Source organism: Dipodomys ordii, unplaced genomic scaffold, assembly GCF_000151885.1.
Source record: "Dipodomys ordii isolate 6190 unplaced genomic scaffold, Dord_2.0 Scaffold153, whole genome shotgun sequence".
Taxonomy (NCBI): Eukaryota; Metazoa; Chordata; class Mammalia; order Rodentia; family Heteromyidae; genus Dipodomys; species Dipodomys ordii.
In genome coordinates this window covers 844,463-862,776 of record NW_012267369.1, presented here as the reverse complement: position 1 = coordinate 862,776, position 18,314 = coordinate 844,463, and the positions used below count along the sequence as shown (strand labels likewise).

The window sequence follows — 18,314 nt, the reverse complement described above, 5'->3', positions numbered from 1 at the left end:
AGGCACTGGGACCCCAGGCCACCGAGGGCAGCCCCTCCCCGCCAGGCACTGGGACCCCAGGCCACCGAGGGCAGCCCCTCCCCGCCAGGCACTGGAGGAGCCTCCCAGAGCTGCCTGCTGAGGGTTAAACCTGTGGTGGCTGCTGGGGCTGCGGTAGGGATTCAGGAAATGCCCATGCTGCCCCCCCAACGCACAGACCCCCTTATATTTTGTCATTCATTAGACACCATCTTTGAGGAGCTTTCCCATTCACTCCTGAAAATTCCGCCAGCATTTGCATCTTCCTAAGTGGAAATCTTCCCCATTTACCTCCTAAAACCAAATGGGGAGGCGGCTCCCTCTGCGGTCCCCTGCTCTCCTCCACCACCGGCCTGGTCTTTCACCACCCTGAGGGCGGCCTTGGAGAAGGCCTGGAGCTCTGGCCGCACAGCCTCCTGGAGGAGGAGGTGGGGGTGGGAGCCAGAGACCCAGGGCCGGCCTCTCAGGCTGTGGCTGCCAGATTGTCTTCCCAGAGGAGTCTTCCTCAAGGACACAGTCACCCCTTCAGGATTCCTCACATGACAGTGTTTAAGGCAGTTTCTGAAGGGTTTGAATGAGTCACTTGTTGAAGGAGAGGAAAAGTCAAATTCCATGTGATCCTGTGTTCATGGGGAGGAGAGCCCTGCCCTGCTGTTGTCCCTGGTCCAGGAGCTGAGAAGACACCCCTATTTAGGATGTTGTATTTGAGTGCCGCGGAATCTGAGACCCTGAACCTCCCCGAGAGTCACTGGGGGTTGAGGAGGAAGCCGCTGAACTCGTCTGTGAAGAAGGCCCCCAGCATACTCCCCAGTGCTGGCCACCCTGGGCACGGCTTCCTGTGCTGGGTGCACGGGTCTGCCAGACTCAGAGACACACGCTGCCTGCTGGCCTCCTTTTCACATTTGAAAAGTGGATATAATGCTACAGATCTAGTGGGGTTTTTATTTATAAGATTTCCCAGGCCTGGTGGTCCCTGCTAGGAAGCCAAGGCAGAGGATTGAGCCCAGAAAAACAGCCCAACTAACATACGAGACATGGGGAAGGAAGGAAGGAAATTAAATGAATAAGTAAAATGGCACTGGTCGCTCACATTTGCAAGTCTAACTACTCAGGAGGCAGAGACCTGAAGATCATGGTTCAAAACCACCCTCGGCAGAAAAATTCATGAGACTGCCCAGGCAAAGAGCTTTCAGACCTTGCCTGGTGACTCATGACTGTTGTAAAACAGTTTGGTTATTGCTGTAGATGGGAACTCTCAGACCTAGACGCCTGAACCAGACCTGCACCCTTGCCCAGGGCAGGGAGGCCCGGGAGGCAGGCTGGGGGCTCTCAGAGAAGGAGGCTTGTGAGCGGAGAGCACAGTAGCTCTGGGAATTCCTAAACTTCAAGGACCAGTCCGGGGAGATGATGGGGAGTCCGTCTGTCCTGTCCCTTGGGTCCTGCCCCCGCACTCAGAGGTGAGGAGCAGGACTGGCAGAGGTGAGGGCCGGGCCTGGGTGAGGCAGCGGGGAGAGGGTCAGAACTCCACTCCGGACGGGGCCGCATGGCGGGGCCTGGGCTGGGTGTCCGGGGCAGGCGTTTGGAGGAGGACGCGGTAGGCATGTGGGCAGCCGTCCCTCTCCCCGAGCCCCTGCAAGCCCCAGAGTGGGCTGGCTGCCGTCCCGACTGTCCGCTGCTGGGTCTCCACGTCAAGCCGCTCTGCACCCAGCTGCTGCCCTCCAGCCAGCCTGTGCACACAGGTTGCACCTTGGAAACCCGTGGAGGTGCCTCAGTGGGGCTTCCCACGCCCAGAGGCCTGGGCGCCCCCACCCGCCAGCCCCAGCCCCCTTCCCCAGGCTCCAGTGCGCACTGCGGGTGCTATTCTTGTTTTTGTGAACTAGAGCCTTGAGCCAGGCTGCTGCTGCCCGCTGGGCCACACCCCCAGGCCCTCGTTAGCTGTTGGTGGGTCTGCTTCCCTGCCCCACTTGGCTTTCCTGTGTTGGATGCCAGTCCGGAGGTCTATTTTTTTCCCTTTCCATCTCTTAGAGTACCACTGAGGCTTAGTTGGGGAGGCCGGGTGGAATGAGGCCCATGATATAAACAAGGTCTTGACGACCCCGTTCTCAACACCGTCACCCCTCTCCTGAAGCAAGGGTTCCCTTTCTGCGTGAGTTTGAGGCCTGAAAACAACAGGAAGAGGAGGCAGGGGGGAGGAGAAGGGGAGGGGGCAGGGGAGGGAGGGAGGGGGGAGAGGAGGGGGGTGGAGGAGGTGGTGGGGAGGGGAGAATTGCCCTGGCTGAGGCCGGCAGTTAGAGCCACAGGATAAACCCAGGAGGGCTGTGGTTGGAGGACTCAGGGTTCTGGCAGGCGTGGGGAGTAGAGACCATACTCCTGGCCTCTGAGGTCTCCATTCCAAAGGAGTAGGCCGGGCCTGGGCTGCCTGGCTGCTGGCTGCTGGCTGCTGGGTGGTGCTTTCCTTCCACAGTCTGCTTAGCGCAGACTGGAGTCTTAAATCTCACTCTGGCTAGGTGCTGCTGTTCCTTGAGAGGCTGGGGTCAGCCCGCAGGATGGAGAGTCAAGGGTGTCCACTCTGTAAGCTGGGTGTGGCGGCCCACACCTGAGGTCCTGGCTCTGTGGGAGGCTGCATGTAGAAGAGCCACCGTCCCCGTGGGCTCTGGGCAGACATGCACGACTCCTCCTGAAGAGGAACTGAGCCAAAAAGGGCTGGAGGTGTGGCTAACGTGGTAGAGCACCTGCCTAGGAAGAACGATGCCCTGAGTTCAAACACCGGTACCACTAAGTAAAACAAACCCAAAACAGCGAAAGAAATGTGCTCTGGAGAGGCCTCTCGGGACTGTCTGCTCTCTGGAGCCTCTCCCCGCAGAGCACGCCCAGCCCCATTGCGCGCCACACCTGGGCTGCACATCCTGGTTAGGTGACAGTGGCCGGGGACATCGCCCCAACTCCGAATTCTGCACGTTTTCTTTATGGGAGAGGGACTGTCTGTCCCCAGCCAGCCAGTGTGACACAGTGTGGCCTTCCGTGTAGCACAGTGGAGGTGGAAGCTGGGAGTCAGCTGCTGCGGCCGGCAGGCAGATGCCACGATGCCCCTGTGCTCCTCGCAGCTCCCGGGCCGGCAGGGACCTGCCGTGGGCGGAGGCGGGGCCCCACCACGGGGCGGGGGTGGCGCTTGGCACGGGGCTTACTCCCGTAAGGTGCTGCTGCACAGCACAGCCCTGCTGGTGGCACCAGGACCAAAGGTGCAGGTCCAGCCAGAGCTAAAACGCAGACGTGCGTGGTTGCTGTCTCTGAGTGGCAGAGAGGCCCTTGTATGGCGTGATGGGTGGGTGGTGGCCTTCACCCACAGAGCAGGGGCAGGTGGGAGCCTGGAGCCCCCAGAGCCGGTGCTTCTGCCCACACTGGGAAATCGCAGCTCCTCCCCCTCAGTAAGAGAAGATTGGAAATAACTAGCTGCAGATGGCTCGGAGCGCAGAAGGCCGCGGGCTGGCCAGCCTCACCGAAACGCCCCCGAGAAGCCGTGCGTGTAGGACCACCCTGGAGGCCGTGGGGCAGAGGCTGCTTGGTGAGCCAGCCTTTCTGAAGCTGAGCTCCAGCAGCATGTGACCAGGAAACGGCCAGCCCACTGAGAGATAAAAATAAGTGGCTGCCACCCTGCCAACTGTCAGGGCAGGCCGGGAGAACACGCGGAGGGGAGGGGACGCGTCCCGCCGGAGAGACAGCCTCGTGAGGGCACGGGGCCCGGTCAGCCTCTGGGGGTGACGTAGAATCCACGCGACCGTCTTAGAAGAAAGAAAGGACTGTTTGCGTTCCTGCCATGGCTTTCTGAAGGTCTCCATGGCCCTGTTTCACTTCAGTGTGTGAGTGGCTTTGCAGGCAGGCAGGAGCTCACTGCCCAGAGGAGGGGTAGGCGGCAGCGCCAGGGCCTGTCCTCCGGGGCCTGTGCCCGGGCGGCGCAGGCAGGCCGGCCTAGCTGGCCAGTGCCCTGGCGTGCCACACACAATTAGTGTCTTCCTTCTCCCAGTGAGGGTCCTGGGGGCCCATCGGCATTGTGCGGGTCGGGGTGGGGGTGGGGGGGCCTCTGTCCGCTCAGGGCTCGTGTGCACAGCAGTGGCTTGCCAAGCAGCCACAGACCCTGACCTGGCCGGCCCAGCCTGGACCACCGTGGGTGGTTACTCGGACCAAGCTCCCTGTGGGCTCCATTGAGGCTCCCCCCCCCCCGTCCCCCGTCCCCACGGCGTTCTGAAAGCACCAGCCTTGGAGAGGTACCTCCTGCCCATTCCCCTCAGCACCTCACCCCACCCCAAGGCACAGCCCCAGTCAAAGGCCCTGGTAGATGGCACCCAGTGTGTGACACCATTGCCCTGTGAGCCCTGCCAGCCTCCAGGGCCGCTGTGGGCAGAATGGGGCCTGAGTGAACTCATCCACTTCAAACTGCATGCACCCGCCTGGTCCCCAGCTCGCTCTAGCTGCTCAGCCAGCACTGCCATAGTGTAAGGCATTTGGTAGAACCGCAGCGTCTCTGGACCTGCCCAAGTTGAGACTCACAGGGATATACATTTGGACCCGAGGACGGCCTGGTTGACATCACACCCACAGGGAGGTCTGGTCGCCTCTGTGCTGGCAGCAGTGCCCTCGGATCGCACCACGGAGAGGGGGGCGGCAGCTCCTCTGGAGACACACTCAAGGCGACAGAGCCCGCCCACCTTGCTACAAGCTTAACTTGGGGCAATGCTCTGAGGGGGCCCCCGCTGTAGAAACCCCCCACCCCGTGCATCTGGGTGGAGCCATCTCTGGGCAGGTGGCCCTGGGCGTTTGTACTGTGTGACCAATGTGCAGCCGAGGCTCCAGGAATAGCTGGAGAAGCTGGGTGCCAGGGTTCTGTGCCAGCTCCCCACCCCAGCCAAGCTCTGCTAGCGTCCCACCTCCCATGGGGGGCTCTGCTAGGCGCCCCACCTCCCATGGGGGGCTCTGCTAGGCGCCCCACCTCCCATGGGGGGCTCTGCTAGCATCCCACCTCCCATGGGGGGCTCTGCTAGCATCCCACCTCCCATGGGGGGCTCTGCTAGCATCCCACCTCCCATGGGGGCTCTGCTAGCATCCCACCTCCCATGGGGGGCTCTGCTAGCGTCCCACCTCCCATGGGGGGCTCTGCTAGCATCCCACCTCCCATGGGGGGCTCTGCTAGCGTCCCACCTCCCATGGGGGGGGCTCTGCTAGGCGTCCCACCTCCCATGGGGGGGCTCTGCTAGGCGCCCCACCTCCCATGGGGGGCTCTGCTAGCATCCCACCTCCCATGGGGGGCTCTGCTAGCATCCCACCTCCCATGGGGGGGCTCTGCTAGCATCCCACCTCCCATGGGGGGCTCTGCTAGCATCCCACCTCCCATGGGGGGCTCTGCTAGCATCCCACCTCCCATGGGGGGGCTCTGCTAGCATCCCACCTCCCATGGGGGGGCTCTGCTAGGCGTCCCACCTCCCATGGGGGGCTCTGCTAGCGTCCCACCTCCCATGGGGGGCTCTGCTAGGCGTCCCACCTCCCATGGGGGGCTCTGCTAGCGTCCCTCCTCCCATGGGGGGCTCTGCTAGCACCCCACCTCCCATGGGAGGCTCTGCTAGCGTCCCACCTCCCATGGGGGGCTCTGCTAGGCGCCCCACCTCCCATGGGGGGGCTCTGCTAGGCGTCCCACCTCCCATGGGGGGCTCTGCTAGGTGTCCCACCTCCCATGGGGGGGCTATGCTAGCATCCCACCTCCCATGGGGGGCTCTGCTAGGCGTCCCACCTCCCATGGGGGGCTCTGCTAGCGTCCCACCTCCCATGGGGGGGGCTCTGCTAGGCGTCCCACCTCCCATGGGGGGCTCTGCTAGGCGCTCCCACCTCCCATGGGGGGGGCTCTGCTAGGCGTCCCACCTCCCATGGGGGGGCTCTGCTAGGCGCCCCACCTCCCATGGGGGGCTCTGCTAGCATCCCACCTCCCATGGGGGGCTCTGCTAGCATCCCACCTCCCATGGGGGGGCTCTGCTAGCATCCCACCTCCCATGGGGGGCTCTGCTAGTGTCCCACCTCCCATGGGGGGCTCTGCTAGCATCCCACCTCCCATGGGGGGGGGGGACTCCTGAACCGGTGAGAGCCAGGTGCCATCTGGATAGAGCCCAGGAACACAGACACCATCTTCGCACGGTGCTGTGGACGCTGCGGAGCTGTTCTGAATCTGCCGGTGAGGGGCGGGCCTGCCCATGTGTGCGCTGCCAGCGCCGCCCCTTCCTTCTCTCTCTCTGGGCTTCAGGCTCCCTAGCGAAGGGCTGGGCTGCCACTTCCTGCAGAAACACTAAATACAGAATGTGTCACAGACTCAGATCCGGGAAACGCACGCCGGCTCCTACCCACAACACCCTGCCTTCCCGCGCCGGCTCCTGCCAGCTGGCTGGCCAGGCCTGTGCAGGCTGAGTGGCTGGCCAGGCCGGGGCAGGCTGAGTGGGGGCCCACAGGCCCGTGCAGGCTGAGCAGCGGCCCACAGGCTGCCCGCGGGCCAGGGCCGCCTGCAGGGTGGCAGAGCCCCCCTCACAGTGCTTTCCCGGGTCACTGCAGGGCAGAAAATGGCTTACGGCTTTTATCCAGCACAAACTTTGCTACCAAAAAAGGGAGAAGAATGCTTTATTTAGTCTACAGGCAGGAGGGAGAGACTGGTCCCGGAGCCAGTGTGGGAGGAGGATAGGTTGATGGGCGTGATGGGGAGGTCCCAGGCCATCCTCTGCTCTCCAGGCACACACAGAGCCCCTGGGCCTGGGACCAGAGCCGGCCGAGGGCCTGGCTCCTGTCACCAAGTGCTGGCCTTCCTCCCCAGGGGGAGGCACGTAGAGAACAGACCGGCACCCCAGAGGAGTGTCCTGTAAACCGTCAGAGGGAAGCACAGGGGCCTCAGCCCAGCACCTGCCCAGTGCCTGACACGCGGCCAACTCTGCTCGCGCATCTGAGGGGCCCAGGCCCCAGAGGGGGCGAGGCGCTGGCTGGGGTCACCTGACCTGTGCGTCCCAGCCACAGGGGCCGTGCTGGTGCGTGCCGTTAGGGCCAGAGGCCAGGGCTTGCCAGAGGGACAGTGGCATCCATGTGCTAGAGTGCTGGTCCCATCCCCCCACGCGCCTCACCCGCTGTCAGTGGTGGGCTTCGTTGGCTGGCTCTCCCGGTCTCTCTAGAGAGTGGATCTGATTCTTAAAGGCGCGAACGGCAGCATCGTGAACAAGCAGATCGACGCCCTCCTCTGGGCCCTGAGCAGGGCACCTTCCTCAGCAGCACAGCACAGCTGCATGAGGACCGCATCTCTGAACTTGGTTCATTCACTCACTAGCTCGTTTACTCTGTAACTTACAGAGCAGCTGCCACAGGCCGATGGGGTCCTCAAGGTGTCTGTCTCCTTCACCTAGGATTTGGATTGAGAGATGCAGACTCCTGCCCTCAGACGGCAGCGACCACTGCAACGTAGGTCCCTGTGAGCCGACGCCACACACAGATAAAACAGGTCAGGGTGGATGAGGGCCACCGTTCTCAGCTGGCTGCCCTGGCTGGAGACTGCGGGGCTTGGGGGAAGCGGACAGCCGGTGCAGAGGTCCTGAGGGGAAAGGGTCCCTTGCTCACGCTGTGAGGCTCGGCACCGGACACGGCAGGGGCCGAGGCCAGGGAGTCGAAGACCTCAGATGGGCCCGTGCCCACAGGAGGTGCCTCCCGGTGGGAGCCAGTGAGAGTCAGAGACTGTGTGGAGCCTGGCTTGAAAAGAAGATGGTGCCGATGGCCCTGTGGGAAGGGTGCGTCCGTCCACCCTGGGCTCTCCGTGCATCCACTCTGGGCTCACCCGCAGCATTCTGGAACCCTCCAGAGAACAGGGTCCAAGCCATGTGCAGGTCACTCTTGGACACACATGCGTGAGCTGTGCTGTGACCGCGGCTGCCCTGCTCCTGCGCTGCATCGGCGTGCGTCCAGGGACTGCTCTGTGCGCACCCCAGGAGCGCCGTGTCCGTTTCTGTCATGCTCCCCCCCCCCCCCACCCAGGGCCTTCTCACTGAATCTGTTCATCTTCAAGCTCAGCAGAAGAAAGTGTTTTATTTTTTTAATGAGGGATCATTGAGGCAAAAAAAAAATCAGTTAAGGGTGATTTTTCACCCTCTTACGAAAAAATAGCCCTTGCGTATGCGTTGGTTAGATTAAAGTAGGGTAGAGGAGGCCTGGCTAGCCCCTGCTCCATAGACGGGGAGGCTGGGAGAGGCGCTGCATGGAGCAGGCAGAGGAGACCAGGGGCGTGGCAGGCAGCTCCAATTTGGGAAGGGTTACACTGTACACTGCGACCAGTGTACAGAGACCAAGCTGCTTGCTGGAGAGTCAGGAACAGCGAGGGACGGGCAGGAAAACCAAGGCATGCTGAGACCTGACCATGACTAAGAAAGGAGCGGGCACCAGTGGCTCGCACCTGTCATCCTAGCTACTCAGGAGGCTGAGAGCTGAGGATGGTGGTTCAAAGCCAGCTTGGGCAGGAAGCCCTTGAGAGACTCTTGTCTCCAATTAACTACTCAGAAAAAGCTAGAAATGGCACTGTGGCTCAAGTGGTAGAGCACTAGCCTTGGGCCCAAAGGGGCTCAGGGACAGCGCCCAGGCCCAGAGTTCGAGCCCCAGGATGTATGATTTTGGCTGTGGAAAGGACTCCATGATATTAAGGAGGAAGACAGGAGTGGAAGGAAGTAGGAGTCAGTGTGAACAGTGTGCCTGGGAGCGGGCATGGTGTGTGTGTGTGTGTGCAAACAGGATGTATATAGTAAGTACTGACTTGAAGTCAGTAGGAGCAGAGGTCAGTTGAAATCCCTCACTGTGGGTTGGAAACCAGAGCCATTCATCACAGGAATGGTGGCTAGAGGTTCATGTTCTGGAACAGGATTCTCTGAGGGCCAGTTCAAGTCCGGCTATAGTCTGTGCAGATACGTGACAGCTGTCAATCCATCGGCAGTGACTGCGCCCCAGGACCTGAGGCTTACCACCGCAGGTGTCTGTGGGGCTGCTCTAGTGTCTGTCTGTCTCTGCCTCGGAGGGCTGGCCCGCATGGGGTGGTAGCTGCAATGGGGCCGTCGGCTCTGGATGGGGCTGGTGTGGTGTAGGTAGTTGGGGGGAGAGTCCCGGTCCTCTGCAGGTCCGCTGGATTTGAGGAGCTCACCAGGGAACTGCGGGCCCCTCCCAGCCCCGTGAAGTCCAGCTGGCCAGGGTGCGCAGAGCGCTGGCTGCGCTTTGCAGTCTGCCTACCGAGCAGCTAGGCTGTGCCTCCCACAGCCTCTCAGAGCAGGAAGAGCCTTGCTTGGGGCGACCGTGCCGGTGGCTGGAACCCAGGCCAGCAGAAACACTGCTCCAAAAACGCTGTGCACACGTTGCTGGCCCGCCCCCGCGCACACTTAGCCCATTCATTTTCCTGTCCTCAGCACCTCACCGCGGCCAAGCACCTCGGTGCAGCGTACAAACGCACCAATTACGGCCACATCTCCAGAGCAGCTGGCTGCTGGCTGCAGGCCACACCGGGCAGTGTGACTTTCATGCTTTCTGTGTCTGTACATATGTACAAGTGTGATTTTTTTTGTCTTTGGTTTTTTTCCTTTCATGACAAAATACTAGCTTGTCGCAGAAATTTTGAAAATCCACAAAAACAGACCAAAAAATGAAAATAGCTTTAATCATCGATCACCCAGCATTTAATCATCGATCACCCAGCATTTAATCATCGATCACCCAGCAATACCCCAGAGCCTGTGTGTGATGTGTCCTGTTGTGTATGTGTGTGAGACAGATAGACACACAGAAAAAGGGAGAGAAAGAGAGGCGGGTGGAAGAACGGCAGGCCGGTGTCTTGCCAGCACGTTGCCCCCAGACCCTGGGTCGAGCCTCTCACCTCTTTGCAGACCTTCTCCCTGATTTTTGCACTACCTGAAAAAATGGAAAAAGAGCTTCAGGGAGCATCTTAGGGCCTGGTAGGAGTGGATGTGGTGAGCAGCTTATGGAAGACATTAATTCACACCCATGCGTGTGTGCACACGTGCCTGTGCACAGACACACATGCACACCAGGGAGACTGGCCAGCCAGGATCTGTTTTGGATTACTTGAAACACTTGTCAGTTAGATGCTTCTGTACGGGGCCCTGGGCTTCAACCCAGCTTGGGAAACACAGGGCTGCGAGAGTCCTTCTGAGCTTCCTGCTGACAGCCAGGACCCGGCCACCCTCTCAGAGCGCAGAGCGCCGCTGCCCAGACAGCAGCCCTCAGAGTGTCGGGGCTGAGCCCAGGTGCCCCAGGACCACAGTGTGCAAGGAGGCGGGTCTCAGCAAGACAGCACAGGAGCCGAGGCCAGACCTCCAGCACACAGCTCTGGGACTGACTTGTAGGAGCTGTGTTCAGAGCCCCATGACATCTTAGTTCCTTGGAGTGAACCTCTTGTGAGTAACCCACAGGTTACCGCTGCTCATTGGGATCCCTTCTCCCATTCCCAAGATCCCTCCCCTCTCCCCTGAGCCCTGGTCGGTAGAGATGGTGTTTCTGTGAGCATAGCCTTGTGCCATGGTAGCAGACTTGGCTCTGTGGGCGCACAGGGAGAGGAGAGGAGGCCCGCAGGAAGTGATCCAGCAGAGCGGGAGCAGGCCAGGCTCCCAGTGCCCAGACACAGGATGGCTGAGGGGCACTGGGGAGCAGGGCGACCACCGTCCTGCCCGAGCTCCAGGCCGGGCTCAGACATACCCAGGCAGAGGGTGCAGCTGAAGAGGGTGCACTGGGGAGGGAGAACCCTCCTGACGGGGTGCAGCCGCCAGATCCACAGGCCCTCCTGAGGAAAAGGGGAAGAAGGCGGCCAGGAGTGTCTCCAGGGCCAGGGTGTGGGGTGTGTTCTGTGGAACCGGCTGGGCTGGGGGAGTAGTGTCAGGGAGGGGGCAGGGAGAAGGTGGAGGCCTGGCCCCAGTCCAGGGAGAAGGTGCAGGCCTGGCCCCCATCCAGTAGACACGCGGGGAGTGAGGAGTGTGGCGGAGAGGAGCACGCATTCCTTCAGAGGAAGGGGTGAGCGGGAAGATGGATGCCTGGAGAGCCGCCCTGCGGTCCCACTGTGCACAGAGACGTTCAGTTCCACATCTGGTCTTAAGAGGTCAGAGCGCCTTTCTCCCTGTGACTCTGTACTCAGGAGGACGGTTGCCATAGCAACAGCACCCTGAGACCAGGTCTTGCTAGAGTCCAACCACTGCAGCCGCCTCGTCTGGCCGCAAGCAGGGAGACTGAGCTGGAGAAGAAACCCAGCCACCACGTCCGGAGCTCACATGTTCTCAGCAGGCCTTCTTGTTCCGGAGCACTGCCTGCAAGAACAAAGCCTGGAACGAGGAAGAAGGAAGACGGGCATGCGCCGGAGTGTGCTGTGTGGTGGGCGCTGCGTCATGTAACTCCTCAGCGACCTGCCAGGTAACCAGTTCCCCTGGGCAGAGCGCAGCGTGGCTCCCCGCCCAAACCCATGACTCCTGCTGCAGCGTGGCTTTGTTCTGCTGCCCTCAAAAAACACTACTCAACAGCATTACGACATGGAGGAAATAAATTAGGCAAAGCACAGTCTTCCTTTCTTTTTCCTTTTTTTGCCAGTCCTGGGACTTGAATTCGGGGCTCTTCTCTTCCTGAGCTCATCACTTGAGCCACAGTGCCACTTCCGTCTTTAACTTGTCTGCCAGGGCTGGGAAGGTGGCTCAGTGGTAGAGCACTTGCCTTGCATGCATGAGGCCCTGGGTTCAATTCCCCAGCACCACATAAGCAAAAAAGAAAAGCCAGAAGTGGCTCAGTGGCTCAAGTGGTAGAGCGCTAGCCTTGAACTGAAGAGCTGAGGGACAGCTCCCAGGCCCAGAGTTCAGGCCCCACGACCAGACCCAAAAAAAATAAAACAACTTGTCTGCCAACACGAATAAAGGTTATTTTAGGGATAGGAAGAAAAACCCAGACATGCCAGGGCCTCACTGACTTTCAGACGTGCTGATCCCTCTGCTGCCCTCCCCTTGATCTGGCTCTGCGAATATGGAAGGCTGCTCTTCTGTTAAGCCTTTCTCTGGATTTTGAAGAGGCCCCGGGCTTGCTGGCAGAGTGCCGCTCTGCAGCCCACCTCAAGCATTCTTTGGAACTTGCAGGGCATCCTGTTACTGTGTCACAGACTTTTTATTCCTAGATCTGTCACATCCTGGAAGTTCTGGTGGTAAAAGCTTCTGTCCGCCCCACAGCTACTGCCTGTTCAGAAGTCAGAGGCAGTTTTCTGTAAGAGCCACTTTCACCAGAAGAATCCGAGGACAGGGAAGCGTCTCTGGGTGATTCTGGTCAGCCTGGAGTGGCCAGAGCCTCATCACCGCAGAGAGAAGCCCACAGGTGAGGGAGGGCCAGCACGGCCAGGCCTCGGGAGTGCCGCGGCTGAGCCCCCGGACACTGCCCCCCAGCACGGCACGGAAGGACGCCAAGAACCACAGTTATGACACTTCTCGTCCTGCTGTTTCTTCTTATTTATACAACCGAAGTGGGGTGTTCCCAAATAAATCCTCTAAATATGACATCCTGAGGATGCATTGCTTCGAAGACGCAGCGCAGATAAGTCTTTTAGTCAGTTACATTATAAAGCATGTTGTAACAGCTTAAAAAAAATCTGAGTCGAAATGTGTCTCCATAGCCCATATGCTAAATTCTGGCATCTTTGTACCTCTCCCAAGCTGTTGTAATTAGCACAGAAATTAATTTCTGCCTTGGTCTCCTTTGTAAAATCCGGCTGGTGCTGGATGCTGAAGGGGGCGTTCTGCTCTCAGCGAAGGTGCCCAGGGGCCAGGGAAGAGTGGACAGCACGGCCGGTTCCTTGAGTGGGCAGGTGGAGACTGGACAGAGGAGAAGCCAGCCGCTCTCCCCGCCTGAGCTGTGGTCTGAGACTTTTGCCAGATGTACTTTTAGGAAAAGAGAGGAAGGGAAACGGTTTCCCGCGTGGCCCCGGCCGCTGCTAGAGGAAGGGAAGTTAGTCTCCACATAGGCGCGCCACTCTTGCCTAATCTCCAGCCAGCCCCCTCCCCCCTTTTTTGGGGGGCTGATATTCTACCACTGAGTCACAGCTCCATTTCCAGCTTTCTGGTGGTAGAGATAAGAGTCTCACAGACCTTCCTGCCTGGTCTGGCTTTGAACCATGATGCTTAGATTTCAGCCTTCCAAGTGGCCAAGATTACAGGCACAAGCCACTGGCGCCCAGCTTCTCTCCTGCTTTTGACCTCTGACTTTGAGTCCCTGGTCCAGTGAGCCCTGCCGTCGATGGGAGGTTTGTCTTCAGTACTGACAAAATGTTGGTGGATGGCCAGACATTCTTTCTGAGGGCAACAAATGGACATATGTCCTCTCGTCTAAGGATGCTGTTCTTTGACTTTGTCACTGTCTTAGGGGTTTCTGCTATCCTCATGAGCCTTGCAGGACAAGAGACAAGCCAGACCTTCACTAGAAAGCTCAGTTGGAAAATGTGACACTGAAACTTTTGAAGGCTTTGTCAAGTGGAGTATAAAGAAGAAAGGAAGCACATGGACACTGGTGTCTTCGTTCCAATCAAGCACGGAGGTTAAACACCTTAAAGACCGGAACCAGAAGACAAAACAACAGTGGGGAAGTGCTGGGACGGAGGCGGTTCCTGTGCCCCACTCTGCGGGGGGGGGGGGGGGTGGCGGTCAGGACTTCACACAAGCTGACCTGTTGCTGGGCTCTCTAGTTCTCACCCAGCCAGGGTGAAGATAAGGGATGCTGAAAAACAACGGAAAAGCGGAGGTGGAGCGGTGGTAGAGTGTGTGCGTCCTGGGTCCCGTCTATCCCCAGCGCCGAGGAAAGAGAAAATGGAGGAGGAAGGAGAGGAGGAGGAGTTGTTGAATGTAGTAGCACTCTACCCCTGAGCCACATTCCCAGCCCTGGAGAGTGTTGTGTGACTCTCTGAAAGCCTGTGAGGCCAGCCCCGAGGCGCTGCCCAAGCAGTGGGCGTTGTCTTATTCTGCGCTGTGCCTTGCAGGCCTCTCTAGGCATTTCCACCACTAATAATTATCGGCCACTCCTCTGGGTCCAGCACCGCCCAGAGCGGTCAGCCGGCATGGACTTTGATGGACTGGTGATCCAGAGGCCCGTGGCGACCCTAAATAAGGGGAGGCGGCGAGACCCAGAGGAGTGGGAACCTGCGCTGGGGTCTTCCTGGGCGGAGGCGGGCTGGTGGGAAGTCAGAGCCCACCTGCTTCCCCCCACCTTCACCCCCTAGCAGGATGCAGCCTTGGGCCTGCGCAGCAGCAGGGGAAGCCCCTGGGGACCTGCTGGGGGGGCCCCAGGTGTTCCCAGCAGACGACTCCCACCTCCCCCCGGAAGATGTTGGCCTCCTGCCTGCTTTGCCCTGACCCATGACTGCAGGTGCTGGACTGGAGAGAGGGCAGAGTCTGCCCACCCCCCTCGCTGGCCAGGCCTTGAGATCCACCACTTAGTTCCTGAGGGGCAAAGGGAGACGCAAAGCCCTGGCCCACACACCTAGGAGTGTCTGATGAGCGCTGGCGGTGCTTTGTAACCCGCTCTGCGTCCGGTCTGCCTGTCTTGCTTGCTTTACCAGCTTTCTCTTCCGTGAGAAAGTGAGTCCTAAGTAGGGTTCTGGAAAAACAGGGAGGTGGACACCCCAGGTCTGTGGCCATCAGCTTTCTGGACGTGCCCCCGGGAACGTGGGAAGTTGTTCTCAAGTAGAAGCATTTTCTGGGAACAAAGACATGGAGACTAGTTCATTGTTAGACGTATTAAGTGCATATTTTGTGTCAGATACTTCTGGCTGTCCTGGTTTAGTTTTATTTTGGGGTACAGGGATGGAGCCCAGGGCCTTGCTCTGTGAGGCGCTCACTGACTTGTGAACTGCACCCCAGACCCTGCCAGAATGCTTTAGTGTCCTGTGCTGTAGTCGACGATGGTAAGACAGGGCGATGCAGAGATGACTGTGATGAACAAAGCGCAGTCCTGCTCATGGACCCCTAGGAGCAAGAGGCCCAGCCGGCCGTGCTGACCGAGGCAGGGTGAGGAGAGGGTGCGGGGGCGCTGATGCAGGCCGGGGAGCGTTTCAGAGACGCAGGCCCTGCCTGATCCCTGTCCTGGGGTGACTGAGGTGAGCAGAGCACAGGAGCCTGGGAGGAGGTGGCCGACCACAGGGGCCTGGTCAGCTGGTGTTTAATAAAGGTGAGCTCAGGCTTTGCTCCGCCTCCTGGAGTGAGCTGACAGGGAGGGGTAGGGAAGGAGCAGCCCCTCCAGGATCCACAAGGCAAGAAGTCAGAGCATCAGGATGCAATAAAAACACAGTGGAGCTGCCTACCGTGGCACTCACCCGTAGTAACAACACTCAGGGATCGCTTGAGACCAGAAGTTCAGGGCCAGCATGGGCACAGAGCAGACCCTCCAGCTCCAAAGAGCAGGTAAATAAGCAGAATAAGATCCAGAAGCAGACCGGACTTCATTGATAGAGCAGCTTTTCTGTGGAAGGGTGACATCACCGTTTGGGGACAGGAGCAAGGACTTTTGCACACACACCCGTGTAAGAACTTGGCGTAGAGTGTGGTCAGACGGCATGGCGGGCCTTCTGGGTCATTTGCCGTGGCGGAGCGCAGTGTTTCTGTGGTGATGCCCTTCTGAGCCCTGCGGCCCCGGGCCAGTTCCTTAATCTGCAAAATGGGTGGGGACACACTCCAGCACTCTAGACTGGCACAGGTGACTGAGCTTCTCCCCTTCCTTCCTTCCAGTGGGCCACGGACAGAGTGAGGGAGAGCGGATGATGGTGTCTGACTTCCAGGTCTTTGTCAGGGATGTGCTGCAGCACGTGGACCTGGTGCAGAAGGACCACCCCCGGCTGCCCGTCTTCCTCCTGGGTCACTCCATGGTAAGGAGAGCACAGAGAGCCTCGCCCTGACCCCCTGCGGGTCTCCTCTCCCCCACCCCTGCAGGCCGAGCGTCTCCACCCTCCTCAGGGCTGTAGGGCCAGCGGGCACTGCCAGTCCACCCAAGAGGCCCAGGCGGCCATTCCATAGCAAGGCCAGCAACTGCCCCACCTCAGGAGCACAGGGCTCCGTCAGTGAGAAGTACCTAGAAGGTTCCCAGACCCCCACCTTGTAGGCGGCCACAGAAGGAAAGAACGTGGTGGGAACTCCCTGAAAGGGGATTCAGCCATGTTTAACCTCTGAACTCACAGCTGTGCAGGCCCATCTCCTCACAGAAAAGCTAGTTAGGGCGTGGTAGAACATGCCTATAAACCAAGCACGGGAGGGGAGGCCAGCAGGAAGGAAGTGAGTTTGAGGCCAACCCAGGCAAAAAAGTAGCTGTACCTTGTCTCCAAAAAAAAAAAAGGCAGAGCGTTGTTAGAGGCCCTGGTTCAATATCCAGGCTGGGAGGAAGGAGGAGGAAGGGGAGATAAAGGGAGAGAGGAGAAGGAATGTGATGAAAACACATTCCTCCTGGCTGGCAGGTCAGGGTCTGGGAAGTGCTGGGGGGGCTGAGCCTGCATCCCTGCCCGCCCGGCCCCTGTGAACCCCGGAGGCTGAGCCTGCATCCCCGCCCGCCCGGCCCCTGTGAACCCCGGAGGCTGAGCCTTAGGTTTAACTTACCTTTGAGATCCAGACAGACATGGCCTCTCTCCTCGCTGTTGGCGCGTCTCCTGGAATGTTCGTTTCTGGATCTTTAGTACCCAGCAGAAACCTTAGCAACCCACCACTGCCACCATATTGCCTTTTCTACCCCACCCCACTAAAAACAAAACCTCATCAGAATGGTTGAGGCCGACCGGCTTGGGGCTTGAAATGAAACAGGAGTGTGTTAGTGTTTAGCTTTCAGGCCACCCACGGCAGAAACTGATTTCATTTTATTATTTTACTCTACATCTCTGACACGTTTGCTCGTGGAAACCTGGACGGGGGAGGGCTATGATGAAATCACTGCAGCTTCCATTTCCGGTTGACCAGCCGGCCTCGGCCTGCGCCCCAGGCATGAGCCGGCACCAGCCTGCGCCTGCCCCAGGTGTGAGCCAGCAGGCACCGCAGCCACTCTGTCCTTTGCCTTGCAGGGCGGGGCCATCGCCATTCTCACCGCCGCCGAGAGGCCCAGCCACTTCTCCGGCATGGTCCTCATTTCACCTCTGGTGGTCGCCAGCCCCGAGTCAGCAACAACATTCAAGGTAAAGCGCCTTCTGGGCCACCCTGCCCCTGCGAGCCCCAGCCTGGGGACGTGGCTGTGGTTGGGCTGGTGAAAGGGCTGGAGGCTACTCCCATGCTCTGTGCGTCACTTGCAAACACCTGGGCGAGTACCAGACACTGTCGTCACTGGGGCTGTATAACTTCTAAAGGCCCAAAGACAGCAGGAAAGTGCCTTCCTGTTTGTGCCGGCTTTATCGGCAGAAGTTAAGAGGGGAAAGGTTGTGTCCAGCAGAGTCACCCTCGCCAACAAATCCCATTCAAGGGGCTTGAACTGTTCTTCATGGAGCGTCTGCAGAAGGAAGGAGTCGGGGGGTGATGGGGCATTCCCAGCCCACCCCAGCTCCAGGCCCTCATCACGGCTTTGTTTCTCTGGATATAGAGTTCCACATGAACCACACACATTGGGCTCCTCTTGACAGGTGAAATGAGCCCAGAAATAGTACCTGGAAGTGGGGGGAGAAGGGAGACGGAGCCAGCAGCCCACAGGGGTATCTGCTGGTGAGTAGGAGTTGTGGTGTCTGTGTAGACCTGTCCTTAGGGCTGACACCGTGCCAGATTCTGGTGAGGGCACAGCACCAGCCCTGTGTGCCCTCAGAACCAGCCCCCCGCCCAGCACGGCCCGCCAGGAGCATCCCAGCCACAGGCTCCACCAGAGGATCTCTTTCCTCTGAGGTGGGGGTGGGATGGCAGACGAGGAGCCTCCCCAGCAGAGAGGGGGGGAGCAGCTCTGCAGGCCACGTGAGGCAGAGCCCGTCACGATGCAGCCATCGCCTTAGGACCATCGGTAGATCTCCGTGCTGAGTGGACGCAGCTGAGGGAGGCTGTGGGAGGCCACGGGCCATGCGCGAGGCAGGGGCAACGCGGATGTGACCTCTAGAGCATCCGGTAATCGCGGTGGTGATGTGGTGGGGGTGGAATAAGTCTCAGGTCCTTGCTAAAGTGGAATAGGCAAAGCTGGGCATGGAGGAAGGTGCCCTGTGGACCGCGTGCGGCTCACCAGGCCCCCAGCTCACACGGATTGACTGTGGACCGCGTGCGGCTCACCAGGCCCCCAGCTCACAC

General features: G+C 59.6%; 1 protein-coding gene across 2 annotated transcripts in view; it reads left to right on the top strand.

The window, feature by feature from the left end:
• Mgll (monoglyceride lipase) overlaps nt 1–18,314 on the top strand; it is an 87,077-nt gene that overhangs the window by 43,478 nt on the left and 25,285 nt on the right. For both annotated transcript variants that reach the window (XM_013032327.1, XM_013032328.1), the window contains exons 4-5: nt 15,810–15,946; nt 17,123–17,233. In XM_013032327.1, coding sequence (XP_012887781.1) covers nt 15,810–15,946; nt 17,123–17,233 — 248 coding nt within the window. The remainder of the gene's footprint in view (nt 1–15,809; nt 15,947–17,122; nt 17,234–18,314) is intronic.